The sequence below is a fragment of the Aythya fuligula genome, chromosome 28 (genome assembly GCF_009819795.1).
Source record: "Aythya fuligula isolate bAytFul2 chromosome 28, bAytFul2.pri, whole genome shotgun sequence".
NCBI classification, from domain to species: Eukaryota; Metazoa; Chordata; class Aves; order Anseriformes; family Anatidae; genus Aythya; species Aythya fuligula.
The window spans coordinates 387,217-413,129 of record NC_045586.1 but is presented as its reverse complement, the minus strand read 5'-3'; the positions used below and the strand labels follow the sequence as shown (position 1 = coordinate 413,129).

The following is a 25,913-nucleotide window of genomic DNA, read 5'->3' as shown; positions in this document are numbered from 1 at the left end:
GAGCCGCCGCGGCCGCCCCGACGGAGCGCGCCGGGGGGCGGCGGGCCGAGCCGAGCCGAGCCGTGCCGAGCCGGGCCGGGCCGGGCCGGGCCGTAGCGAGCCGAGCCGAGCCAGGCCGGGCCGTACCGGGCCGGGCCGTGCCCGCCGGGCGGGGGGGGAGGCGCGGCGCCGGCCCGCCTGGGTCCCCCGGGCAGCCCCGGGCGCGCTGCCCCCGCCGCCGCCGCGCCCCGCCGCGCCTCCCGACGGGGTTTCTGTTCCTGTTTTTCCCGTCACGGTTTGTTCTGAATTATGCAAAAGGGGGAAACTCCCCCCCTGGCGGATTTGCACAATGGGGCGGGGGGGGGGCCCCCTCGTCGCCGCCCCCCTCCGACCCGGGGCGCCCCCGCCGCCGCGCCCCCCTCCGAACCCCGACTTCCCGGGGCGCCCCCGCCGCCGTTCCCGGGACGCCGGAGCCGCCGGGAAGGGACCGGCCCCGGGCCGGGAGGGGCCGCACCGCCCTCCCCGGGGCCGCCCCCCCCGTCCCCGGTAACCGGGAGCGCGGCCGGGGGCGGGACCCGGCCGGCGGGGGGGCGCCCCCTGGCGGCCCCCCCCCCCCCCTCTCCGCGGCACCGGCCGGGGGGGGGTCTCCCCGCCCGCTCGGCCCGCGCTGTACATAGCTTGTCCCCGGAGCCCCCCCAGCCCACCCCCGCAGGCCCCCGGCCCGAGCAGCCCCCCCCTCCCCGGCGAGCCCCCTCGCCCCTGCACTCCCGGCTGCTTTCTCTGGTTGCACTATTCCGGGTGAGCCCCCCCCGGCCCCCCTCCCGCCTTCCTCTCCCCCCCCCCCGCGACGCCCCGGCCCTGTGGGACCCCTTCCCCGGGGTGGCCGGGCTCCCGCGGTCACCCCTCTGCCCTTTGCACATGCCCCCAGGGCGCAGACCCCCCCGGCACGCCCGGGGGGCAGGGGACCGGCACTATTTGCCTAAAATAAGAGTTTATCTATATTTAAAAAGATGATGTAATATATTCCCCCCCCTTCCACCCCCCCCTCCCCATGCCCCTCCGCTGCTGCCCGCCAGCGCTGCCTGGCCTCTGCGTGTCTGTCCCTTGCCATGGGGTGACGGGAGGGGTGATGGGGACGGGGGGGGGGGTTGGCTCCTGTCATGGCTTTAAAGTGCCTTATGGTGAACTTGAAATCTTCGGCTACTTGAACCTCTCTGGTGTAAGAAACCAAATGAAATAATCCGCGGGCGGCCGCGCCCCCCGCGCCGCCGGGTCGCGTCTTTTTGTTGTTTGTTTGTTTGTTTGTTTTTTTAAACGAAGGCTGCTTGATAATAAACAGAGAAGCAGGGATCCCGTGCGCCCCGTCTGTCTGTCCAGTCCCCCCCCACACACACCAGTACAGCTCTGCATGGGGTTGGGGACACCACGGGGCACAGTGGGGCTGGAGACATCACCGTGATAGGGCTGGGGACATCACGGTGATGGGGCTGGGGGCACCACGGTGATGGGGCTGGGTTCACTGCAGGGATGGAGATGGAGCCATGATAGGGCTGGGGACACTGGGGGGACACAGAGGGGGCAGGGGGCACTGCTGGGATGGAGGTGGAGGCACGATGGGGTTGGGAATAGCGTGCGGACAGGGGCACCGTGCGGCTGGGGACATCACGGGGACAGAGGTGGGAGAGCCACCAGGATGGAGGAGGGGGAGCAACAAGGTTGGGGACAGGGATGGGGCTGGGGGCACCATGGGGACAGGGCTGGGGGCACCGTGAGGGATGGGGACGGGGTTACAGCAGGGCTGGGGACAGCGCAGGGCTGGGGCTCGGAGCTGGGGGTGCAATGAGGGGGGAGGACGGGGCCACTGCAGCGGTGCCAGACACCAGCTCAGGGCATGAGGACACCGGTGGCTTGAAGACCGGGTGCTTTATTCACCAACCCCTCCCCATCTGCCTCGGCAGCTCACGGCTTCCACTGCACTGCTGGGGCTCCGGCCACATCCCCAGAGCCTTGCGCCGTGTCCCCGCAGCCCCCGAGCCGTCTGTGCGGCACCGTCCTGCCGTCACCCGGCCCTGCCCTCGCTGCTGGGCGGCTGCAGGACCCTCACCTCCTCCAGCTCGCTGCCGCTGCCCTCGGGCTGCTCCTGGTAGCTGAAATCAAGGCTGGGAGGGGATGGGGAGGGCAGAGCAGCATCAGGGACCCGCACCCCCGTGTCCCCAAGGCCACCTCTCCCAGTCCTCACCTGGAGAAGGAGCTGTCCTCACCAGGCACGCCGTAGCTGTCCCCATCGCTCTCCTCGCTCGCCTCCTCCTTCAGCCGGGCTCGCAGCTGGGCCAACAACTCAGGGGGCAGGCGGCGGGCTCCCCCCTGGCCCCCCGCCACCTCCTGGATGCGCTGCCTCAGCAGCCGCCCTTGCTCCCGCAGCTCCTCCTGCTCGTGGCCCCGCAGCGTCCGCAGCGCTCCCAGCCACAGCCCCACCGTCTCCTCGTCGCTGGAGTCCCTGTGGGGAGAGGGCAGAGAAAGCCCCCCCCATCCCACAAGCCCATGGGATGTCCCCAGCTCCACGCCTTCCCCCGTGTCCCCCCCCCAGCCTGCTCACATCTCCTCGTCCCCCATGTCCTTGTAGCTCAGGGGACCCATGCAGATGGAGCAGACGTTGTTCAGGGTCTGGTGGCACTCTCTGCAGTACAGCCCTGGAGGGACATCGAGCAGGGTGGGATAGGTGTGTGTGTGCGTGGGGGGGCTCCTGCCCCTCCTCCCACGGCCCACCTTTGCAGTCGGGTGTGATGCACGCGATGAAGTCCTTCTGCTCCGCCATCCCGCAGGCCAGGCAGTGTTTCCGCTGGATGCCCAGGAGCTGAACCAGCCGGGCAAAGGCGGGCACCCTGCAGGAAGGAACGGGGACAGCTCAGCGGGGACAGGGCAAAGCCACCCTAGGGGTTGTCACCGAGCTCCAGCAGTGCCCAGCAAGGTGCGTAATGGGGACACTTGCCTGGAGGTGAGGAAGAGGAGCAGATTGCCTTGCGCAGCATCCCCCGAGTTCATCCTCACTGCCTCGCGCAGGGCATGCACCAGCCCTGCCCGCCGTGCCAGGATGGTGTTGTAGAGGAAGGACGTCCGCTCCTGGGCACGAAGGTGACAGGAGGGTGAGGGCGAGCAGCTGCTGGGGGCGGGAGCGCCTTGGTGGGGGCTTCTCACCTGCTCACGAGCCGGGTAGTAAGCGGCACACACCACCCGCCGCAGGCGTCCCACGTGGTTGCCGAAGATGGCAACGAAGAGGCAGATGCCGTACAGGATGCCTGCAAAGAAGGGATGGGTCATGCCGTGGTGACCCCCCCCCACCTCCGTACACCCTGCACGGGGTGCGGGCACTCCCTGCCCGGCCCCTCAGTCACCCATGCTGATGTAGGCGCCGTAGTCGGGCTCCACGGGCTGCAGGAGGCACCGCTGGGAGAGCACCGAGACGTTGCCCTGCTGCAGCACGTCGAAGGCAGACACCAGGTCCTGGAAGATCTCACTGGTGTAGCCCGTCCCGTCCACGCTGACGGCCAGCATCGCCGGGGCTGTGGGGTGGCTGAGTCAGGGGCACGGAGGGACCCCAAAACCTCATCCCCGAGCCAGCAAAGCAGAAAGGGGGAGGGGGGGGGGCAGGGAAGGGCTCAGGCCAGGGACACCCACTCACCTCTCGCAACAATCTCGCCCTGCATCTGGTGCCGCACCAGGTCGAGCAGCCAGAAGAGGCTGTAGTCGGCCAGCACCAGGCTCAGCCCCAGCAGCACGTGCCGCAGCACCCCCGTCAGCTCCAGCACATAGCGGCGCCGCTCCTGCTGCGAGAGCCACGGCATCCCTGGGCAGGCACGGGAGCACCGTGAGGCTGTGCCATGCCGGGACCCCCCCTGGCTCCACGGCACAGGGGGACCCTCCCCACCTTAGGGCTCACCGGGGTGGATGTAGCGGTCGCTCTCCCAGAAGTTCAGGGGCAGCACGGTGGGTTTGCCCTGCTCAGCTCGCTGCACGTCCATGTCCATGAAGCGCTGCGTGATGTAGACGTTGTCGAAGGTGTCGTCCCGCAGGTACCGGTGGCGGTACCGCAGCGCCCTGGGGAGGGTGCGGGGTGCTGGGCACGGCTCGCTGGGCTCCCCGAGCCCCCAGAGCAGAGCCCCAGCACCCTCACTTCAGGTACAGGTAGAGGATGGCGCAGGAGGAGGCGTATGCGAAGAGACCCACGACCTGGCGGGTGGGCTCCAGGCGCCGGCTCACGCCCTCCATGATGTCCAGGGCCACATCAGCCAGGGTCTTGCTGGAGTTGAGGCTGATGTCGAAGTGGTGCACGGCCGAGATGTTGAACTCGAACTCCCTGCGCACGCGGTCCAGCGCTCTGCTGAGGGCTGCGGGGGTGGCAAGGAGTGGGGCGGTGCTGGGGGTCAGGGTGAGAGAGACAGAAAAGGGGAAATGGGGGGCACTGGGGGGTCCCCAGCCCCCCGGCAGTGCTGGGATGCTCACGGGCTGCGATCGTCTTCTTGAGGAAGGACTGGATGTACTGGGGGATGATGCAGAAGAGGAGGCCAACTGTGGAAAGGGGAGGCTTTGCCAGGGTGGGGCAGGCAGCAGTGGGGCAGGCAGCGGTTGTGGCTCTGCCCCGCTGTGCCCCCCTCACCACAGAGCGGTCGGGGAAGGGGTGCACGCACCGTTGGCCAGGCCACAGAGCGGCCTGAAGGTGATGATGATGTAGCAGAGGAAGAAGAGGAAGGAGAGAGCGCGCTCGCAGTTGTCCTTGGCCTCCTCGAAGAGGCGCAGGCAGCGGCGGAACGGCGTGCCCAGCTCCTGGTTGCACAGCTCGCCCACGCTGGCCAGCCAGCGCCACACGTTGCACAGGGCTCGGGCTGCGGGCAGGGAGAGGACAATGGGGACGGGGACCGGGGGCTCGGGGGGTGATGAGGCTGAGGGCAGCCCGGGAGCCCCCACGCACCGACGTGGCTCACGGAGTCCATGATGGAGCGGAAGAACTTGCGCACGCGGTCGCCCACCACCTTGGCTTTCTGGGCAATGTCCTTGATTTTGGCCAGCACTTCTGCGGAGAGCAGGGCCCTGAGCGCACCTCGAGGGTTGTGGGCAGCCCAGGACCGGCCAGCACTGCCCACCTCCTCCCACACCCCAGGGAAAGCCCCCCCCGTTCCCCAATCCCCCTCCCATCTCACTCAGCAGTGGCTCCCGGGCACGTTGCAGCCTCTCGGCCGTCTGGTTGAGGGCGAGCTCAGCACCGCACGACAGGGACTCGGCGGCCCGGGAGAAGTTGTGCAGGATGTTGGTGCAGGGCCCCTGCACAGCCATGCCCAGCGCCAGCAGCAGCAGCAGCATCTTGCCCTCCCCTGTGGGGACAGGGTGGCCCTGGGGCTCTGCGGGGGGCCGGCACCTCCCGTGCCCCCCGCTGCGGGACCCCGGCTGCTTACTGGTGAAGATGTGGGGCAGCGTGAGCAGCACGGAGACGCGCACCTTGATGGAGAAGGCCATGCCCAGCCCCAGCGCCGTGCCCAGGCTGATGGTGGTGACCAGGCAGTACCAGAGGTTGCCGCTCTGCGCCAGCAGGACCAGGGCCCCGTACAGGCTGGCCAGGGCCATGCCCAGCGCGAAGCCGGCGGTGCTGCGGGCCACCTCCCGCACCTTGCTGTCCTCCTCCAGCCAGCGCTTCTGCCGCGGCTGCCTGCCCCAGGCCCTCTTTGCCCAGCCCCGGAGCCTCTTCAGCCCCGTGACTGGCTCCATGCTCGGGTCTCTGAGGCTCCCGGTGCGGTTTCTGCAACCGATGCTGCCGGTGGAACGGCAACGGGCGGCTCACAACACAGCGGTTCCATGGGAGCACCCGCCCGTTACTGGGACGAGCACCGAGCCACGGAGCTGGAAAGCATGGCTGGCACGGAGGCACACGGGAGGCAGAAGCCACCCAACACGAGTGAGGGCCTCTCCTGCCCAGCTCCTGGCCCCACGGGATGCGGGCGAGGGCAGGGCTGATGCTTCCCTCCCCACCCAGCCCTGAAGCGAGCAGCGGTCACGCTGCTGCCCACCTCGTGCAGCCAGTTCCTCTGGAGCCGGCCAGACCAGCACCGCGGCACCAAGTTCTTCCTTGGAGCCAGCATCGGGAGCCTCCTCGGCCTTGGTGAGTGTGTCCTGGTGCAGGGCACAGAGGGGTTTTTGGCACTGGGGACTCAGGGCACTGTGCGGGTGTTTCAGGGCTCTGCCAGCTCCTCATTGTCCCCATGAACCTCTCGGAGACGCGCAAGGTGCAGCTGACGTGCGGGCTGGCAGGTGAGGATGGAGCTGGGGGGAGGCACGGGACGATGGGCGCCGTTGGTGCCCCGTGGGGCCGTGGGGACAGCTCTCTGCTCCCCGCAGGGGTGACTGCGCTGGGCTGGGCCACGTCCCCGCACATCCGCTGCGCCAGCCTGCTGGTGGCCCCCAAGTTCCTGGGCAAGGAGGGTCGGGTCTTCGTCCTCTCCTTCGTCCTTGCTGCTATCTACAACGGTAGGGACCCCCACCCGCTGCCCTCACGGGGTCCCTGGTTTTTTGGGGGGGGGGTGTCTGAGCCAGCCCTGCCTGCACCAGGGCCCGTGGCCAACGTGTGGCACAACCTGGACGAGGTGATCCGCGCGGTGGGCTGCGTGACGGAGCTGCAGGTCAACCACAGCCGCCACCTCTGGCGGGTGTCCACGGTGCCGCTGCGCATGGTGATGGAGGACATGGTGGTGAGGCTGCGGGGCGGGGGGCGGCGGGAGGGGGCCGGGGGGCGCGGGGCCGAGCTGCTCCCCCCTCCTGCAGCGTGGTGGGCAGAAGCTGGACGCCGAGACGCAGAACATCTCGCGCGCCTTCGTGGAGCTCAACGAGGAGGTGGCCAGCGAGGAGGGGTACGACCTGAAGCAGGGCGAGCACACGGACTCGCAGGCCGGGCTCAGCACCCAGAAGCTGTACGAAATGAAAACCAAACTGCGCTGCACCTGTGAGTGGAGCCCGGTGCTCACCCCCACAAGCCCTGGGTGGTTCACGGCTGCAAGCGAGCACGGGTCGGGGTGCAGGGGAGCCGTGCTCTGAGCTGAGCCCCCCATATCTGCCCCCCCAGATGTGGTGGACCAGGCCATGCAGCGGTGCCGGGACTGGTTTGACAAGAAGCACAAGGCTTGCATGGCGCTTATCGTCGTGCCCCTCATCAGCCACCTCCTCTGCTTGCCCATGAAGTTCAAGTTCCTCTGCCACATCGTCAAGGGTGGGTGACGGGGGGGGCCCAGCCCCGGCCTCCCACGGAGGAACTGCTCTGGGAGCTCAGCCCCCTTTGCCAGACCCCTTGGATGTGAGCCCCAGCCCGTGCCGGGGAGGCGCCAGGGGGATCCCCCACTGATGCCAGTGCTGTCCCCTCCGTGCCCCCCCAGTCATGCACAGCTGGTGCTGGGACAGGATCCCTGTCGAGGGCAACTTTGGGCAGATGTACGACATGCTGAACAACTCCATCAACAACCTCAGCCAGCACTTCAGTGCCAAAGTGGTCGTACAGGTGGGCGCCCGCCCCATCCACCCGGTGCTGGGGCCGGGGCAGGATGGTGCCTGACCCCACGGCCCCCCCCCTGCCGCAGGAGGAGCACCACGAGATGCTGGTGGGCATCAACGTGTCCGGGGAGCAGATCGTGGAGGAGGTGACCTCGCAGATCCGGCAGCACAGCGCCCGCCTGGGCCAGGCCTTCTCCTTCTTCCGCCTGCTGCTCTCCTTCACCTTCCTCCTCGTCTTCATCTCGTGAGCCATGGGCTGGGCTGGCTGAGCCCTGGGGCTGGGGGCTGGGAGGGCTCCGGCTGTGCCAGCCGCAGGGCACAGAGGGATGGGAACCTCCTTTAAGGACAGGAATGGTGGGTTGTGAACACAAAGGGGGTGCTGGGGGAGGGGTCCAGCTGCCCCCTGCCTCCCTCGGGACCCCCTCTCTTCCCAGGGCGTTCTCCTACACCAAGAAGTACTGCCAGGACATCTGCTTTGACAACCTCTACATCACCACCTATTTCCGCCAGATCGATGCCCGTCGCAAAAAGCAGGTGAGGGGGAAGATGGGGCAGGGGGTCCCCCCCGAAGATGGGGCAGGGGGTCCCCCCCACCCAGGGGTCCCCGCCACCCCCTGGTCCTCCCACACCCCCCTAGGGCTGTACTGAGCCCCCCTGCTCTCCCCTCTCCCAGAACAAGCGGACGCTGCTGCCACTGCGCCGGGCGGAGATCCCCACCGTGATCTTTCCGTGCCACCTGGCCATGCAGCCCCGCGAGCTGCAGAGCGTGGTGAGGGGCTGGGGGGGGGGCTGGGGGAGTGGGGTTGGGGTGCCAGGGGCAGGTCGTGGAGGACCCCGCTCCCCACAGGTGCTGGAGCTGCTGGAGTGCATCCCGCCCCTGCTCCTGCTGCTGCTCGCCTGGGGCCTGGACCACACGCTCTACACCATGCTGAGCATCATCCACCAGCACTCCTTCGTGCAGTACTCCTTCCGCAGTGAGACCCGGCCCCACAGCCCCCGGGGGGCAGCTCCCAGCCCCACAGCCCCATGGCAAAGCCTTCACCCCCACTGCCTGCATCCCCAGCCCCCAGCCTTGCCACACAGCCCCCACGTGCCCCCGTTCCCCTGCAGGCAGCCACCACTTGTCCGTGCACGTGACGGGCACGTCCCTGATGGCTCGGCTCCTGCGGAGCACCATCGGGTCCCTGAACACCTCCTCCGACACGGAGCTGGAGACGTCCAACTTCGGTGAGGGCCCCCTGGGGATTTATCCCTGGAGATGGGGCGGGGATGGGAGCCCCTCTAGGCTCCCTGGCCTGGCTGCTCCTGCCCACGAGAGCTGCTCAGTGCCACTGTCGGTCTCCAGTCTGCCTGCCGCAGCCCCGGGGCATGACGCAGCAGCAGTACATAGACAGCTGCCTGCCCCTGGCCGTGCTGGTGCTGCTGTGCCTGCTCCAGGTCTACATGTACCGCCTGCGCCGCGCCATCGCCGCCTTCTACTTCCCCAAGGTGAGCGGTGGCACCGACCCCAGAACCCCAGACCCCGCTCATCCCCAGGGGCTCCATTTTTTTGGGGGGGACTCACAGCCTGTGCCCGGCGCAGCGGGAGAAGAGCCGCGTGCTCTACCTCTACAACAAGCTGCTGCGGCAGCGGCACTGCTTCGTCCGCCTGCAGAGGAAGCGCATCGCCCGGCGGGCACGCCGCTACCCAGCCCTGGTGAGCGGGGACGGGGGCACAGGGCTGGCACCACACCAGGGAGCTGGGCCCCCCCTGCCTACGCCAGGATGGGCAGCACAGGGTGTCCCCCGCTCCCCGGGTCCATCCTATTTGCCCCATTGGGGTGGCTGGTCCTCCCCACGGGGCAGCTGGAGCCCCACGTGTCCCCGTCCCTGCTGCAGGGGACGTCCCTGCTGGAGTGGTGCTGCCGGCGCTGGCCGCGACTGCGCCGCTGGGTGCGCCGGCCGTGCACGGTGTGCGGGGAGCCCGAGTCCCCCCAGGACCACCAGGCCTGCCCCTCACCTGCCTGTGGTGCCACGTACTGCGGGCCCTGCTGGAGGGATGTGGGCCGTGTGTGCCCCGCCTGCACCCCTGGGGACCACGGCCTCTCCGAGGACAGCAGCGAGGAGCAGGAGGGGTACGCGGCCTGAGGGCGCCCGGCACCCTGCAATAAACACTGAGTGTCCCCCCCCCAAAGTGAGTGGTGAGGTCTGTGGGGTGACGTGCTCTGAGGGTGCGGGGCCTTGGTGTAGGGGGTGGTGAAAGTGGGGGCCTCTGCTGTATGGGGTGATGAAGGTGGGGTTCTCCAGTGTATGGGGTATTGAAGTTAAGGGTCTCCAGTGTATGGGGTGATGGAGGCAGGGGGCTCTGGTACACAGAATGGTGAAAGTGGGGGTCCACAGCGAGTGAGGCGATGAAGGTGAGGGTCTTCAGTGTACGGGGTGATGAAGGTGGGGGTCTCCAGCACACGGGACGGTGAAGCCGGGGGTCCCAGCCCACGGCACGCTGCAGGCGGAGACCCTGCTGCGCACCGGCACCGAAAGCGAGGGGCTCTCCGGAACACCGGGCAGCCGCACCGAGCTCCCCGGCGCGCCCACTGCCGCCGCTGCGCGGAGCCCCGGAGCCGCGAGCCGAGGCGGAGCCGCCGCCGTCCCCCAGGCACCGGCCGGGGCTGGGCGTCGCCGGCGGAGCGGCGGCGGCGGGCGGAGCCGGGCGGCGGCGGGCAGGAAGTTCCTCCTCCCGGGCCGGGCCGGGCCGCTGCCGGTGGAGGCGGTGGCGGTGCAATGCGCACCGGGAGCACCGGCGGGGGCGGCCGCGCCGGCTCAGTTCGGGAGCCGCCAGCCCGGGGCCGCGGCAGCCCGCACCGGCTCCGGGACGGGCCCCGGTGCCGGCAGGGCGATGGCACGGGCGCTGCTCCTCGCTCTGGGGGTGCTGCTCGCCGCCGCTACCGGGGCGCACGGGAGAGGCGCAGGTGAGCGGGGACCGGGAACCGGGGACTGGGACCGGGCGCGGCGGGGTCCGGCGGCGGGCACCGGGCTCTCTGCCTCCTCTTCATCATCATCATCATCATCTTCCTCCTCCTTCTCCTCATCTTCCTCCTCCCCCTCCTCCTCCCGGTACCCGGGAGCTGCCGTACGCAGGAGGCTCGGCGTTGTCCGTGCCGGGCGGGGGGGCTCGTCCCGGTTGGGACCGGCTGCCGCGTCACCTCCTCGGCCGTGTGTCACCAGCCGGGGCCGGGCCGGCCGTCTGTCCGGCCGTCTGTCTGTCCCGCCCCCGCCAACCCCTCCCGGGGGGGCTCCCCGAGGTCTCCGCTCGGTGCCAGCGGGCACTCGGCATCACTCGGGGACCACCAGCTCCCGGGGGCGAGAGGGGCTGCGGCAAAAGGGAGAGGCTCCCGTGGGACCGGGACGTGGGGAAGGCTGTCACAGCCTTGGGAGATTTTGGGGACAACGCCACGGCCCGGGCGTGGAGGGGTCCAGCCCTTGCCTGGAGTGTCAGGGCGGTGGGGATGGGGGCGTGCAGGTGTCCTGCTGTGGCCCCGGGCTGTGCCCAGAGCCCTCTCGGAGGGTGGGGAAGCGTCGTGGGGAGCTGCAGGGGCGAGGGACACTGAGTCAGCTGGGGCCAGGCCTCCCCGGTCCCCAGGCGGGTTGTATGGGGCGGCTCGGTGCCGGCAGCTGACGTAAGAGCTGGCAGGAGACCCCAGGAAACCCATCCCACCCGGCCCGGGGCGTGCTGCGATGTGGGGCCACAGCCTCCTTCGTGACCCCACGTGCCACGTCCCAGCTGCAGGTGCCACGTCCAGGCACCTCCAAGGCTCAGTGCCCTGGTCCCTCAGGACCGGTGACACTCGGGGGCTGCACCCAGTGGCAAACTGGGAGCTGCTGGGGTGAGCCTGGCAGCCCCGGCTCCTGTTCCCCACCCTCCTGCCCATGCTGGGGGGGTGGGACACGGACTGTGCTGGGTGACCGAGCTGTGACAGTGGCTCTGGGCCCTGCACAGGTGACAGCTGGCAGCAGCACCCTGCAGAGCTGGGACACTACTGGCACGTGACGCCGCGGGTCCTGCGGGGTGAGCGGCCGCTCCGCCTGGAGGAGGCGATGCAGGTGAGCCCCCGCCGCCTCCCTGGGGTGCCCGTGCCACGTGGGTGCTTGCCTGGCTCGTGACAGTGGGATTGCGGTGGGGTGGGGGCTGCCCGTGGCCTCGCCACATCCCCCTGCACCCTTCCTGGTGCAGGAAACCCAGCATCCGAGTGCCCCCGACCCCAAATCCCCCAAGGGATCGAGCACCTGGAGCCTCCAGGCGCAGCTGCTCAGCCCCGAGGTCAGCGGGGAAGGGTCCGGTGGGGTGTGGGAGGGGGTTTGCTGTCCCCTTCTCCTCTCCTCTCCCGGTGCTGGGAGGGACCCTAGCAGGTCCTGGCACCCACCGTGCGCCCAGCACCCCTCCTGGCCGGGGCGGAAGGGCCCAGCCCACCCCATGGCCGTTGGGAGTCTCTCCAGCGTTTCCGCCGCCGCACCAGGCAGGAAGCGAGGGGGGCGGCTGGGGGGGGGGCTGGGGGTGGTGGCGGTGGCTCCGTCCGACACCCCCGTCCCCGCACAATGCGCTGCCGAGGGAGGGACGCTTCCTGCGCGGCGTGAGGGCGGGGGCCGGGGAGCACGGGGGGATCCCTTCCGCCCCTCCCTGGTGGGCACGCGCCAGGCTCAGGCGGGTCCCCGGCCCTGCTGGCACCCAGCTGGGGGACGAGGCATTTCGGAGGGCACGTAGGGATGGGGTGGGATGGGTGGGGATGGGTCCTTGGGGTGGGGGTCCCGCTGTGACCGCTGCCTGTCGCAGGGAGGGTTCCCCAGCCGGCTGCAGGTGATGCTGGAGCTGGAGGGAGCGCAGCTGGTGCTGGAGCTGGAGCAAAACTGGTGAGGGGGGGGCTGGCGGGGCAGGGCGGGGGTGGGAGGAGTGGGGTGGAGGTCCCACGGGCCCTGTCTCCATTTGTGGTTTGTGTGGGGTGGGGGTCCTGTATCCCTCGAGGAGGGTGCAGGGTGGGGGATTCAAGGGCCCTGTCCCCACCCGTGACGCATGTGGGTGAGGGTCTCATCTATTTCCAAGATGTTTGCAGGGTGGGGGTCCCGTGAGCCCCGTCCCCATCTGTGATCCACGTGGGGTGGGGGGCTGGGGTTGTTGTCTCCATCCACAGACACGGAGCAGGATTGGGGGGGGGGATGCCGGGGGCCCTGTTTCTGTCTGCGGTGTGCTCGGAGCAGGGCGAGCTGGGGGACCCTGGCTTGGGGCTGACACACTCCTCCGGCAGGGATCTGGTGCTGGGCACCGGGGCGCTGCTCTACTACCTGCCCAACGGCACGCGGGTGGTGCAGGAGGCCAGCAGGCAGGTAGGACCTGGGTGCCCTGCGTCCCCGAGCCCTCCCCGTCCCCAGAGGGCCCCCAGCACGGGGCCAGCCCCTAAACCTCTCTCTGCTGCAGGAGCACTGCTGCTACCGGGGGAACGTGCGGGGTTTCCCCAGCTCCTGGGCCAGCCTCTGTGCCTGCTCCGGACTCAGGTGAGCCCCCAGCCCCAGTGGTCCCCGAGCCCGGGTCATGCTGTGCCGCTGACGCCTGGTCCCCTCCTGGTCCCCTCTTTGCAGTGGCCATTTCCGAGTGGCAGAGAACAGGAGCTACGGGCTGGAGCCGGACACCAGCGGTCCCCCAGGGAGCCACATCTTGTACCGGCTGCGGGAGGTCCGGCTGGCACCGAGGGCCTGTGGGCAGGGCCCCCCGGAGCCTCCCCCGGTGGAGGTGGAGACGGAGCCGCCCCGGCTGCAGAGGGTGAGGTGGCCCTGGGGACCTCCCCCACCAGAGCAGGGTCCCCTCGCTGCTGCCCTGACCCATTTTTGTCCCCCAGGGCAAGCGGTCGGTGGCGGAGCCGCGGTTCGTGGAGCTGGTGATGGTGCTGGACCACGCCGCGGTGAGTGCAGGACGGGTGGGCGCCCGGTGCCAGGGGCTGCCCCCTCCCCTGCTGATGCCCTTCCCTGCGCCCGCAGTTCCAGAACTACCCTGACCTGAAACGTGCCCGCACCCGGACCCTGGAAATCGCCAACCAGGTGGACACGGTGAGTCGAGCCGGGCCCCTGCCACGCCGTCTGTGTGTCCTCGTGTCATCCCCTTGCTGCTGCAGGGGTCCCTGACCCCCCCCCCCCCCTCCGTGCACGCCAGTTCTTCCAGCCGCTGGGCGTGCGCGTGGCCTTGGTGGCGGTGGAGGTGTGGAGCGAGGGCGACAGGTTCGAGGTGGGGCGCAGTGCCCGGGCCACGCTGGAGCGGTTCCTGCGGTGGCGCCATGAGGAGCTGCTGCCCCGGCTGCCCCACGACAACGCGCAGCTCCTCACGTGAGTGACGGGGACGGGGACAAGGGGACGGGGATGGACGGGGCAGGGCGTGCAGGCGGTGTCAGCCCTGCTGAGGCTCGTGCTCTCTCCCCAGGGGCTCCAGCTTTGACGACGTTGCGGTGGGGATGTCGGTCCAAGCCTCCATGTGCTCACCCACGCGCTCTGGGGGGGTCAGCATGGTCAGTACCCCCGTGTCCCTCTGTCCCCCTGCTGCCCCCCCGCCCTGAGCCCCTCCTGTCCCACAGGACTACTCGGTCAGCGTCCTCGTCATCGCCTCCACTGTGGCCCATCAGCTGGGGCACAGCCTGGGCATGGGCCACGACGGCGTCGGGCGCTTCTGCGAGTGCAGCAACCTCTACCACGACCACGGCTGCATCATGGACTTGCCCACGGGGTGAGAGCTGCAAGGGGGGCTCTGGGAGAGGGTGGGAGGGTGGTAGGTGCCCCCCTGCCTTCCTCACTGTCCCCTCTGCGTCCCTGCAGGCTCACACCCGGCTTGAGCTTCAGCAACTGCAGCCAGCAGGACCTGGAGCGCAGCCTGGGGCAGGGGCTGGGCTGGTGCCTCTTCAACGTGCCCGAGCCCCAGCAGCTGGCCGAGAGCCCCCGCTGCGGGAACCGCTTCCTGGAGCCGGGCGAGGGCTGCGACTGCGGCCTCAGCCTGGTACGGGAGAGCGGGGGGCACCGGCTGAGCCCCAGCTGCCCTTGCCCTGGCTTAAATCTGTACCCAGGAGCTGCACGTCCCGGTCCCGCTGTGGGGTTGGGGTGGCAGCGGGGGGTCCCACTGTGTGCTCAGCACAGTCCCTGTGCCCACAGGAGTGCACCGACCCCTGCTGCAACAGCAGCACCTGCCAGCTGGTGCCCGGAGCGCAGTGTGCCACGGGGGACACCTGCTGCCACGACTGCCAGGTACCTGGGGAGGGGTCCGGGACCACCACTCGCCTCCCAGCCCCTCCGCAGGGATGGTTTTTCTTGGGGTGCCACCCCTGGGGATGCAGTAGGATCCCTGCCCGTCTGACTTTGCCCCTCTGCAGCTGCGCCGTGCGGGACATCTGTGCCGGGAGCCTCTGGGGGAGTGCGACCTGCCCGAGTTCTGCGACGGGGTCTCACCTCGCTGCCCACCCAACGCCTTCCTGCAGGACGGGCAGCCCTGCGCTGGGGGGCAGGCACGCTGCTACGGCGGCGCCTGTGCCACCTACGAGGGGCAGTGCCAGCAGCTCCTGGGGCCAGGTATGGCGGGGACGGTGTGGGGACAGTGGCCTGGTGTGGGGGGCTTGGGCTCACTTCTTCCTGCTGCAGGTGCCAGCCCTGTCTCCAGCTCCTGCATGGCCTCTCTGAACGCGAAAGGGGACGAACGTGGGCACTGCGGGCAGCTCGCCAATGGCTCCTACGTCGCCTGTGCCCAGCAGTGAGTGCTGGCCCCATTTTCACTGTCCCCATCCTCGCTGTCCACACCCCTGACCCTTGGTCTCCGCAGGGATGCCGGCTGCGGGAGGCTGCAGTGCCGGCGTGGCGGTGCCCGTGGGGGCCGAGCGGAGGGCTCGTGCCAGGGAACCACGCTGCCCGGGGTCGAGGACGTGAGCGACGCAGCCATGGTGCTGCCTGGCACAGCCTGCGGCCCCGGGAAGGTGAACGTGAGGGCTGTGGGGGGTGCCGGGGGTGTTCTCCGTGCCCACGGGTCCTGACGCCGTGTCCCACCGCAGGTGTGCCTCCAGCACCAGTGCCAGGATGTCTCGGTGCTGGGCGACCAGCAGTGCCGGAGCAAGTGCCACGGGCACGGGGTGAGCTGTGGGACTGCAGGGGACGCGGGGGCTGCCAGCAGCTGGGGGCTGAGGCTCGGTGTCACCCACCCAGGTGTGCAACAACCACGGGCACTGCCACTGTGAGCCGGGCTGGGCGCCCCCCACCTGCGAGAGCCCCGGAGCGGGGGGCAGCCAGGACAGCGGCCCCGCCGCCACGCTGGAGCGAGGTGAGGGCACGAGCTTTGGGGGGGGAGCAGCGGGGAAGAGAATGGGGCTTTGTGCTGCCCGAGGCGGCGCGGGGCACAGCCGGGCACTGATGTGTGGCTCTCGGCAGGGGGGAGCGCCCTGCCCACCGCCCTGCTGCTGAGCGCGCTGCTGGGGCTGGCGCTGGTGCTGGGGCTGTGCTGCGCGCGCCGCACCGGGCTGCACAAGCACCTCTGCCAGCTGGGCAAGGGGACGTCGTGCCAGTACAGGTGAGCGCCAGGGGTAAGCACCGGGGGCGGCCACCCAGCCATGGTCGTGCACACGCCTGTGGCTGCATGTCACGGGGCTGCCTGCATGTACGTGGGCACGCGCGCGTGGCCGCGGCGGGGAGCGGGGCGTGTGGGCTTGCATGAGCGTGTCCGTGAGCAGGTGACCGAGCCGTGTCTGTGCACGTCCCCCCTGGCAAAAGTAGCGGACCCCATTGCACTTCGTCGTCCCATGTCACTGCGGTTCCCCCGCCTGCCCTCCCCACCTCTCCACCACGCTGCAGGCGAGCCCCAGCCCCCCGGGCTGAGCCCCCCGGGCTGAGCCCCGACTCTTCTCCCCACAGCGCTGAGACCCGGGTCCGATTCCTGGGTCCAGAAGCCCCAGACGGCTGGAGCGGGTAACGTCACTGCCGGAGCCTGGGTCTGGGGGCTGTCCCTGAGCCGTCCTGCTTCGCAAGGCGTCCGGTGCTGCGATCTTCCCTTGGCAGTGCCCTTGGGGTGTGGGGACGGCCCCGGGCTCGGGGGCGCAGGGTGTCGCATCCTCCGGTGCCGAGGGGTTCGTTTTTCTTCGGCTTCTGCTTGGTGTTGGTGTCGCTTGGTTGTCGTGTGGGGTCCAACCCAAGGGCCAGGAGCGAGCGGGGCCTGATCCTGCCTCTCCCCTGCAGGATCTCGCAGCCGGAGCCCCCCTTGGCCGGGCAGGGCCCCCCGCAGCGCCCCCGGCCCCCGCAGTGGCGCCAGGCCACGGAGCTGCAGGTCATGCACAGCAGCAAGGTGAGAGGCAGGGGGCTGCGGGAGGGGGGGATTGGGGACGTCACCCCGACGGGCACCGGCCTCCCTGGGGAGGGGGCTGCCGTTGCCATGGTTATGGGCTGTGCCGCCAGCCTGCGGTGCGGTTGCCTTGGGTACGGGGGTTTTGTGCGGCTGTTGCTGAGGAGATGCCCGGCGGGGAGCAGCTCGGAGCGTCCCCGCTGCCCGCAGCCTCCTGGGGCTTCGTGCTTCGGCTCCGTGACTCCCTGAGCCTGGCACCGCCCGGCACAGCCCCCGGCCGCTGTCCTGGTGTCCCCGTGCCCGGCACGCTGTCCCTGTGCCCATGGGGGCTGCAGGCAGGGCCCCCATGCACGGTCCCGCAGCCTGGGCTCCGTGCCTGGCCGGGGGCTGCGGTGGCCACCATGGAGCGGGGCTGAGCCCCGGATCCCCCTGCTTGTAGGGTGGGGTGGGGGGGTCTCCGCTTTGCTGGGTCGGGGGGGGGTCTCCGCATGCTGCACGGCTTGCACCAGCCCCGTGCACGGCTGCATGGCGTGCCTGCCCTCCGCCGCCTCTCTCTTTCTGCAGCCGGCTGTCCCGGCGCGGCCCGATCCTCCTGCGCGGCCTCTCCCGCCCGACCCTCTAACCAAGGCCTCCCAGGTAACGCCCTGCCTGGGGTGGGGGTGCCCGGGCCCCCCCTTTCTCTCTGCCCTCCTCTGCCACTGCTGCATGCGTCTGTGCATGACCTCAGGGGCTCGGCCTCTAGGGCAGAGGCTGGGGCTCAGCACCCAGGCGAGCTGCGCCCCCCACCCCGCACCCACCGCCCCCGGGGGCTGGCACCCCCCCGTGCCACAAGCCCCGACACCCCCCCCCCCCAACCTCTACACCCACCCTTCCCATACCTCAGAGCCCTGCCCTGTGAGGCTCTGCCCTGTGCCCCCCCCCTGCTCGCCAGGCTGCGCTCACCATCCCTGCTCTTTCTGCCCAGGCCCCCCCCTCGGACAGGCCGCCCCCCCCCACCCGCCCGCTGCCTGCGGACCCCGTGGCGCCAGGCACTCAGGTAACGGCAGCACGGCGGCACCCGGCAGGACAGCGGCCCCCTGCTCCCCCCGGGGCAGGGGAGGTGGTTGGGGCCCCCCCAGCCTCCCGGGGGGGTCGCTCCATACCACAGCGTTGACGCCCCCGTTCCCCCGCAGCCCCCAGGTCCTGCCAAGCCCCCCCCGCCTCGCCGGCCCCTGCCCTCGGACCCCCCGGGGCCTTCACTGCCGCGCAGCGAGAGCCCCCCCGGCCACCCCCACGTCACCGTCATCCCTTCCAGGTGAGTGGGGGGGGGCAGGATTCTTTTTTTTGGGGGGGAGAGAGCAAACTGAGGGGCTGCAGGCAGTTTTGGGGGGGTAGGAGGGATTGTAGTAGTGGGGGGGTGGGCATAGGGACTGTAGTGGGGGGGCTGTAGGGACTGGGGGGGGGGGCTGCAGGCAGTTTTGGGGGGGCTGTAGGGACTGTAGTGCTGGGGGGGGCTGCAGGGACTTGGGGGGGGCTGTAGGAGTTACAGTGGGGGGGCTGCAGGGACTTGTAGTGGGGGGGGCTGTAGGAGTTACAGTGGGGGGGGCTATAGGAGGGGCTGCAGGAACTGGGGGAGGACTGGGGGGCTGTAGGGATTATATGGGGGGGGCTGTAGGGATTATATGGGGGGGCTTCAGGGGCTTTTTGGGGGGCTGTTGGGGGGCTATAGGGACTATGGGGGGGCTGCAAGGGCTGTAAGGGGGGGCTCAGAGGCTGACGGCGGTGAGGTGGGGCTGGGGGCTGCAGAGGGGCACAAGGGGTGCTCGGGGGGGGCCCCTCGCCGCCCTCCCCCCCCCCTCACCGCCCCTTTCCCCTCCCCAGGCCGGCGCCGCCGCCCCCCGCGGGCGCCCCCCGGGAGGCCTGAGCGGGGCCGGGACCGCCGCTGGAGCCGCCGGGCCGGGGGGGGACGGCGGGGGGGGGCCTCGCCGCCCGCTTGTCGCCACCGGGCCAATAAAGGGGCCGTGAGCCTGCCTCCGTGCTGCCTCCGGGGCACCGGGGGGGGGCGGGACGGGGAACGGCACCGGGGGGGGTCCGGGACTACAACTCCCGGCAGCGCTCGCGGCCCCCCCCCCCCGGAGCGGCCGCGTTACCGGAAAGGGCGCCGGGGGCCGCCAGCGCCGCCTGGTGGGGGGGGGGGCACCGGGGGGCGGCCGCAGCGGGGGGGGCCCCGGTGCTCCTCTGGGTCCCCCCGCGCTTCTGGGGGGCTGTGGGGGGGGTGAAGGGGCGGGGGGGGGGCGGGCAGGGCCCCGAGAGGGCCTCGGGGGTCTGCACTGGGGGGGGGGGTCGGGGGGCGCCCCCGGCCACTCGGCCCTGAGGCTTTGTGCCCCCGGGGGAGGGGGGGGGCAGCAGGAGGGACCCCCTGAAGCTCGAGGGGGTCACCCTGCCCCCCCCCCCCGGGCTGTAGCCCCAAAACCCGACTGCACCCACCGAGGGAGGGGGCGTCCCCCTCTCCTGAGCCCTCCCTCCGCGGCACCACGTCCAGCTCTGGGCCCCCAGCACGAGGTGGGTGCGGGGCTGGGGGCTGCAGCCCCTCTGCTGGGGGGGGTCGGCCTGGGGAAGGCTCCGGAGAGGCCCCCCCTGCAGCCTTCCCGTACACAAAGGGGGCTGTGAGCAACCAGGGGGGCCTTGAGGTCCCCCCCACCCCAACCCAGGGGTCTGCGGGATGCCCTGGGCACGCAGCCACAGGCGTGAGCAGGAGCTGACCCCTGTGTGCAAACACACGGACAGGAGCTGGCCCTGGGGTGCACACGTGCAGGAGCTGCAACGTGCACAGACACACGTGTGCAGGAGCAGCCCCCGTGCAAGCACACGCGTGTGCAGGAGCAGCCCATGTGCAGACACGTGTGTAAATACGTGTGTAAGAGCAGCCCGTGTGCAGACACACCTGTGTGCAGGAGCAGCCCATATGTAGACACACATGTGTAAGAGCAGCCCATGTGCAGACACGCATGTGCAGGAGCAGCCCATGTGCAGATACATGCGTGTGCAAGACCAGCCCATGTGCAGACACGTGCACAGGACCAGCCCGTGTGCAGATATGCGTGTGCAGGACCAGCCCGTGTGCAGACACACGCCTGTGCAGGAACAGCCGATGTGAAGACACAAGTGTGCAAGACCAGCCTATGTACAGACACATGCGTGTGCAAGACCAGCGCATGTGTGAACACACACGTGTAAGACCAGGCCATGTGCAGACTCACATGCACAGGAGCAGCCCACATGCAGACACACACGTGTGCAGGAGCTGCCCCAGGTGCAGGACCAGCACCGGACCCCTCTGGGTGAGCAGCACCGGGTGCTGGTGGCCCCCAGCTCCCACCGCACTTCGCTGCAGCCAGGGTGCCCCAGGCCACCGGTACCAGTGCAGGGTGGGGACCAGTTCTGGGCCCTTCTGGTCAGTACTGATCTCAGTGCAGTCAGTACTGGGAGCACTGGGAGAGTCCGCTGGGGCTGGGGGTGGGGATGCCAAGTCAGTACAGGAGGGGGCAGGCCCAGTCCCAGTCGGTACTGGGGATATTGGGCCAGTGCCAGTCGGTACCAGGGATGCTGGGCCAGTGCCGGGGGCAGCAGTCCCAGTCCCAGCTGGTACTGGGGATGCTGAACCAGTGCTGGGGATGGTGGTCCCAGTCCTGATCAGTACCGGGGATGCCAGGGGTGGTGGTCCCGGTCCTGGTCGGTACAGGGGATGATGCCAGGCTGGTGCCGGGGCAGTGTTTCCAGTTCCGATTGGTACAAGGGACACCAGGGGCAGTGGTTCCAGTCCCGATTGGTACCGTGGATGCCAGGTCAGTGCCGTCTGGTTCTGGGGATGCTGGGGGTGGTGGTCCCAGTCCCAATCAGTACCGGGGATGCTGGGCCAGTACTGGGGGCAGCAGTCCCAGTCCCAGCTAGTACTGGGGATGCTGGGCTGGTGCCAGTTGGTACTGGGGACAGTGGTCCCAGTCCTGATCAGTACTGGGGATGGCAGGGGTGACGGTCCCAGTCCTGGTCGGTACTGGGGATGCTGGACTGGTGCCAGTCGGTACCGGGGATGCCGGGGGCGGTGGTCCCAGTCCTGATTGGTACCAGGGATGCCAGATCAGTGCTGCCTGGTTCCAGGGATGCTGGGGGCGGTAGTCCCAGTCCCAGACGGTACTGGGGATGCTGGGCCAGTACCAAGCGGTACCAGGGATGCCAGGTTGGTGCCAGGGGCAGTGGTCCCAGTCCCGATTGGTACTGGGGACACTGGGGGCGACAGTCCCAGTCCTGATCGGTACTGGGGATGCTGTGCCGGTGTCGGGGACGGTGGTCCCAGTTCCAATCGGTACCGGGGGTGCTGGGCCAGTGCCAGGCGGTACCGGGGATGCCGTGCCGGTGCTAGGGGCGGTGGTCCCAGTCCCGGTCGGTACCGGGGGTGCCGGGGGCGGTGGTCCCAGTCCCGATCGGTTCCGGGGATGCCGTGCCGGTGCCGGTCGGTACCGGGGACGCCGTGCCGGTGGCGGGGTGCCGGTGCCGCCCCCCCCTCTCCAAAGGGTTAATGGCACTCGGGGAAGTTGCCGGGCGGCGGCGCAGCGCGGATTGGCCCGAAGTTGTCGGGGCGGGGCGGGCCTGGCCGGGCCGGGCCGTGCCGTGCCGGGCCGCCCCCGGCCCCCGCCCCCGGCCGCCGCCGCCGCCGCCGCCCCCCGCCCGCCGCCGGCGGAGCCATGCGCCCCGCGCCGCTGCTCGGGCTCCTGCTCTGGGCGCCGCTGCTCTGGGCACCGCCGCCGCCGGTGCGCGGCCTCCGACACGGCGTCCACTGGAACGGGAGCAACCCCAGGTAGCGCCGCCGCACCGGGGCGGCCCGGGCCGCCCGCCTTTGTGTGCGCCGGGCAGCGCGGCCGAGCCCGGGCGAGGCGCCGGGAGCGGCACCGGGAGCGGCACCGGCCCCGAGCCCGCGCGGCGCCGCCGCTGCTCGGCACCTGGGCGCGGGGCCGCGCCGACGGGAGGGGCGCGGGACCGGGGCGGCGGGACCCCAGGGCGAGGCGGAGCCGGTGGGCACCGAGCCACACCGGGCATCCCCGCTGGGCGCCGAGCCCCGGCTGGCACCGAGCCGCTCAGTCCTTCGGGCGGCACCGAGCCACCGGGCACCTCGGGGTGCCACCGAGCCCTGGGCACCTCCAGTGCCACCAAGACCCAGGTGGCACCGAGCCATCGGGCACCTCTGGTGGCACCGGGCACTCCCAGGTGACAGCAAGCCTTTGGGCACCACCGGCTGACACCGAGCCCTGGGTGCTACCAAGCCCGTGGGCACCCCTGGGTGGCACCGTGCCCCCGGTGGCGTTGGGCATCCTTTGCTGGCACCGAGCCCCTGGTGGCAGCGAGCTCTGGGTGTCCCCAGCCTGCCAGCCACCCCTGGGCAGCACCAAGCCCCCCACCCTCGGTGGGGCATCCTCAGGTGGCACCAAACTGGTCACCAGCTCTGGGCATCGTGCTGGTGGGCGCAGAGCCCAGCATCGCCCCCCCCGGGGGTGCCGCCCGCGTCTCTGCCATCATCCCTGGGCTGGGGTCCAGCCCCGCGCTCGCCTCAAACCCATCTCCCCCTCCCGGCCTCCTCCATTTTAGGCAGTTCCAGGCTCGGGGCTGCTCTGGGCACTGGAGGAGGGGAGAGTGCAGGGGGCAGGGTCAGAGCGCTGCGCAGGGGGCCCTGGGGCCGCGCTGCCCCGTGGGGGGCTCCAGCCTGTGGAGCCAGGTTGAGGCAGGTGGGCGCACACCCGGGCAGGGTTTGGGGCACCAATTTGGGTGTGGGGAGCCGTGGATGCAGGAGGTGGGCACCAAAGCCCACAGGCACCCCATGATGGAGGAGGGGGGTTGCTCAGCACGGGGCTGGGGTGCTGAGCGCCCATCTGCAGGGTCAGGGTGTGCGCCCTGGCCCCCGGGAGCCCTCAGCCCTGCCTGGGCTCGTCCTGGCCAGCGTAGCCCAGCGGGAGCAGCCTGGCTGATGCTCTGAGTCAGCTGGGAGCCCACGCCTGGTCCTGTCCTCGAAGAGCCCCCGGCTTGGGGGGGTGCTCACAGAGGCCTGAGCCTCCCAGCCCCGACAGTGCTGCCGGCCCGGTGATTAATGCGCCGGGCTCTGCCACAGCTGCCAAAAATCTGAGCCTGGTGTAAACACTGCCCCGGCCGGGCACTGGGGCAGGAGGAGGGGGGCTCTGCTGGCCGGGGGGGCTCCCCGCTGGCCCTGCTGGGCTAGAAGTGGCCCCAGAGATGGGGCAGCACCACTGGGTTGGCCGCAGCAAGCGGGCAATGGGAGCCCTGGGCTGTGCTGGTCCCAACATCCATCCCACCCCATCAGGCTGGTAAAGGGTGTGGGGCAGCACCCGGTCCCAGGTGCTGGCTCCACGTCCCCATCCTTGTACCCAGGAGTCCCCCGTCCCACCACGGCTCTGCCAGCACGGCCAGGGCTCTGCCTGCTGCCAGCTCGACGCCCAGCCCTGGGCTTGCCCTGCTTGCAGCAGGATCTGGCTGGGGGGAGACGTGGGCGCAGGGTGGGGGCTGCCACCCTGCTGGGGTGGGGATGGGGAGAGGGGCTCCTGCTGCATCTCCCGCCCCGGGCTGGCAGGACCGAGCGTGTGCACACGTGTGTGCGTGTCTGCGTGTGTGTGTGCACACGTGTGTGTGTCTGCAGAGGTGTCTGCTCCACCCTGGCCTGGCTGCACAAGCTGTTTGCACAGGCGTGAGCTCATGCCGCGTCGCTGCGTGCCTGCCTGCGCAGGTACCTGGGCTGTGCCCCCTCCCCTGCCCGTCCCCGGGCTGGGTTTGCACAGCTGGGGGAGCCCCTCTTTGGGGCCAGAGCCCCCCCACCAACCCCGCCAGCTGCCCCGTTGCAGGGCCAGCAGCACTCGGGGCCACCCCCCGTCGGGGTGTCACCGCCGATCAGCGCTGGGGGCCGTGAGGCTGCTGCCTGGGGCGAGGGGCTTTGTGCCCCGGCCCCTGGCCCCGGCCCGCGTGGTCGGGCTCCTGCGGGCCAGCCCCGGCCCCCCAGCTGCAGCCGCTGAGCCCATTCAGCTCCATCGGGCTGCAGCTAATCGGAGCTGATGCCTGTTTGTTTGGAGAGGCCGGGTGCCCGGTAGCTGTTTCAACAAAAGCCTGGCCACCCGCTCTGCCGGGGCGAGGAGTGGGGCCGAGCGGAGCAGCACGGGGTGGGGGGCGTCTCTCCCGGCCCCCTGGCGCCCACTCCCCAGCTCCCCCCTCCTGCCCGGCAGGTTCCTGCGGGACGACTACACCATCCAGGTGTCCATCAATGACTACCTGGACATCTACTGCCCGCACTACGAGGGGGCTGTGCCCGCCGGCCGGGCAGAGACGTTCACGCTCTTCATGGTGGACCGGGAGGGGTACCGCGGCTGCTACGAGACCCCCGGGGCCTTCAAACGCTGGGAGTGCAACCAGCCCCAAGCACCCTTCGGGCCCGTCCGCTTCTCGGAGAAGATCCAGCGCTTCACCCCCTTCTCGCTCGGCTTCGAGTTCCAGCCGGGGGAGACCTACTACTACATCTGTGAGTGCCCGTGACGGGGGCTGGGGGCACCCCCAGGGCTCTGGGGGCACCCGGGTTGGGGTGCGTGGGGGCTGGCGTGCGCTGGGGGCTGCATGCGGTTGTAGCGGGGTGCAGCTGGGATTGGAGTGCACCGGGGGTCTGGCTTCCCCCAGGGCTGGGGTGCCTGGGGGGGTCCCAGCTGTGCCTGGGGTCTGGGTGCAAATGGGGTTGTGGCGCATGGGGTTGGGGTGCACTGGGGGTCTGGGTGCAGTGGGTGGGGGTCTGGCTGCACCCATACAACCAGGATCAGGGCACATGGGGAGGTTGGGGTGTAGCAGTGGTCTGCATGGAACTGGGGTTGGAGCATGCTGGGGGGGCAGGATGCAATCGGGGTTGGGGAGAAATTTTGGGGGAGGGGGTGTCTGAATGCGCCCGGGGTCTGGATGCGATCAGGACTGGGGCACACGGGAGGGTGCAGCGATTGCACCTGGGGGTGTGCATGCAACTGGGGCTGGGGGGGCTCCGGCTGTACCCAGAGCTCTGGCTGCGTGAGGGCTCAGGGCACGGGGGGGGGGTCTGGGTGCCCCCAGGGTGGGGGTGCACCATGACTTCGGATGCAGCCAGAGGTGCGGGAGGGGTGTGGGAGGCGTCTGGGCACCCCGGGGGCGAGGCGCACGGAGAAGCGGGGCTGTGCGCGGGGGTCTGGATGGGGGGGGGGGGGGAATTCACGCCCCTCATTCCGCCGGGAGGGGGCGCGCCAGGCCCGGCTCTGGCCCGGCCCGGCCCGTCGGGGAGCCCCGGGGCTCCCGTCCAGGGCGGCGGTGCCGGTGCCGGTGCCCGCGGCAGCTGCTGACCCCCCTCTGCCCAGCCGTGCCCAGCCCCGAGAGCGCCGGGCGCTGCCTGAAGCTGCGCGTCTCCGTCTGCTGCAGAGCCACCAGTGAGTCCGCGGGGGGGCTGCTGGGGGGCACTGGTTTGCACTGGGGCTCAGGGAGGCGCGCACTGGTGCCGGGGGGCACCAGCTCTCTGACACCCTCTGGGTTTGTTCCAGCGCCGGAGCCGGTGACGGAGGTTCCCAACTCCCAGCCCCGCGGGCGAGGGGCCCCCGACGGTGAGTACGAGGTGGGGTTGGGGTGGGGGCCCCTCCGGGCCACCTCGCGCTGACCTCTGCTCCTGCTCCTGCCCCTGCAGACGCGGGGACGCCCCGGGACACCGCGGCCCCGGCCCTGCCGCAGCGCCGTGCCCAGTGCCTGGCTCTTACGCTCCTCGCCCTGCTCTGGATCTGACCCCGCGGCGCTGCCCGCGGCGGGGACACGGGCTCCTCCGCCACGCTGGCCGCTTGCGAACGTTTTTCTCCTGCCACTGTCCCACCGAGCCCGTGGGGCAGCCCTGGGTCACAACTCTCCTGCCAACCCCCTGCCGAGCTGAGCTGGGGGCCAGGGGCTCCCGGCTGGAAGGTGAGGGGGTCCCGGGGGTCTCCCCGGGCCAGGCAGCTCTGCAGCCCCTGGAGCTGCGCCCCTCGGCTGTGCCGCGGCGTCTCCTGACGGCGCTTTCTCCTTC

At 70.6% G+C, this 25,913-nt stretch overlaps 4 protein-coding genes across 4 annotated transcripts; 3 read left to right on the top strand and 1 right to left on the bottom strand.

The window, feature by feature from the left end:
• Window positions 1–2,214: 2,214 nt before the first annotated feature.
• On the bottom strand, window positions 2,215–5,736 carry DCST2 (DC-STAMP domain containing 2). Its single transcript, XM_032204266.1, has 14 exons — window positions 5,427–5,736; window positions 5,175–5,345; window positions 4,946–5,047; window positions 4,665–4,859; window positions 4,480–4,545; window positions 4,151–4,364; window positions 3,917–4,074; window positions 3,659–3,823; window positions 3,372–3,539; window positions 3,175–3,275; window positions 2,969–3,099; window positions 2,746–2,861; window positions 2,576–2,669; window positions 2,215–2,476 (listed from the first exon to the last, which is right to left on the bottom strand). The coding sequence occupies exons 1-14, from the start codon at window positions 5,734–5,736 to the stop codon at window positions 2,215–2,217; spliced, it is 2,253 nt and encodes a 750-aa protein (XP_032060157.1).
• A 491-nt stretch (window positions 5,737–6,227) lies between these two features.
• On the top strand, window positions 6,228–9,633 carry DCST1 (DC-STAMP domain containing 1). Its single transcript, XM_032204265.1, has 14 exons — window positions 6,228–6,276; window positions 6,364–6,492; window positions 6,574–6,713; window positions 6,787–6,964; window positions 7,085–7,228; window positions 7,392–7,513; window positions 7,593–7,750; window positions 7,941–8,040; window positions 8,180–8,275; window positions 8,354–8,480; window positions 8,617–8,733; window positions 8,852–8,994; window positions 9,089–9,202; window positions 9,385–9,633. The coding sequence occupies exons 1-14, from the start codon at window positions 6,228–6,230 to the stop codon at window positions 9,631–9,633; spliced, it is 1,866 nt and encodes a 621-aa protein (XP_032060156.1).
• Window positions 9,634–10,248: 615 nt separating this feature from the next.
• ADAM15 (ADAM metallopeptidase domain 15) lies at window positions 10,249–18,752 on the top strand. Its single transcript, XM_032204424.1, has 22 exons — window positions 10,249–10,454; window positions 11,483–11,586; window positions 12,314–12,390; window positions 12,783–12,861; window positions 12,953–13,029; window positions 13,114–13,294; window positions 13,371–13,433; window positions 13,510–13,578; window positions 13,682–13,851; window positions 13,946–14,030; window positions 14,097–14,245; window positions 14,335–14,512; window positions 14,665–14,757; window positions 14,883–15,078; window positions 15,148–15,256; window positions 15,326–15,476; window positions 15,552–15,629; window positions 15,703–15,817; window positions 15,925–16,063; window positions 16,726–16,831; window positions 18,001–18,122; window positions 18,689–18,752. Exons 1-22 carry the CDS (start codon window positions 10,382–10,384, stop codon window positions 18,729–18,731), a joined length of 2,457 nt encoding a protein of 818 aa, XP_032060315.1. The 5' UTR covers window positions 10,249–10,381; the 3' UTR covers window positions 18,732–18,752.
• Window positions 18,753–21,549: 2,797 nt separating this feature from the next.
• EFNA4 (ephrin A4) lies at window positions 21,550–25,639 on the top strand. Its single transcript, XM_032204264.1, has 5 exons — window positions 21,550–21,662; window positions 24,085–24,377; window positions 25,225–25,293; window positions 25,405–25,464; window positions 25,545–25,639. The coding sequence occupies exons 1-5, from the start codon at window positions 21,550–21,552 to the stop codon at window positions 25,637–25,639; spliced, it is 630 nt and encodes a 209-aa protein (XP_032060155.1).
• Window positions 25,640–25,913: the final 274 nt, after the last annotated feature.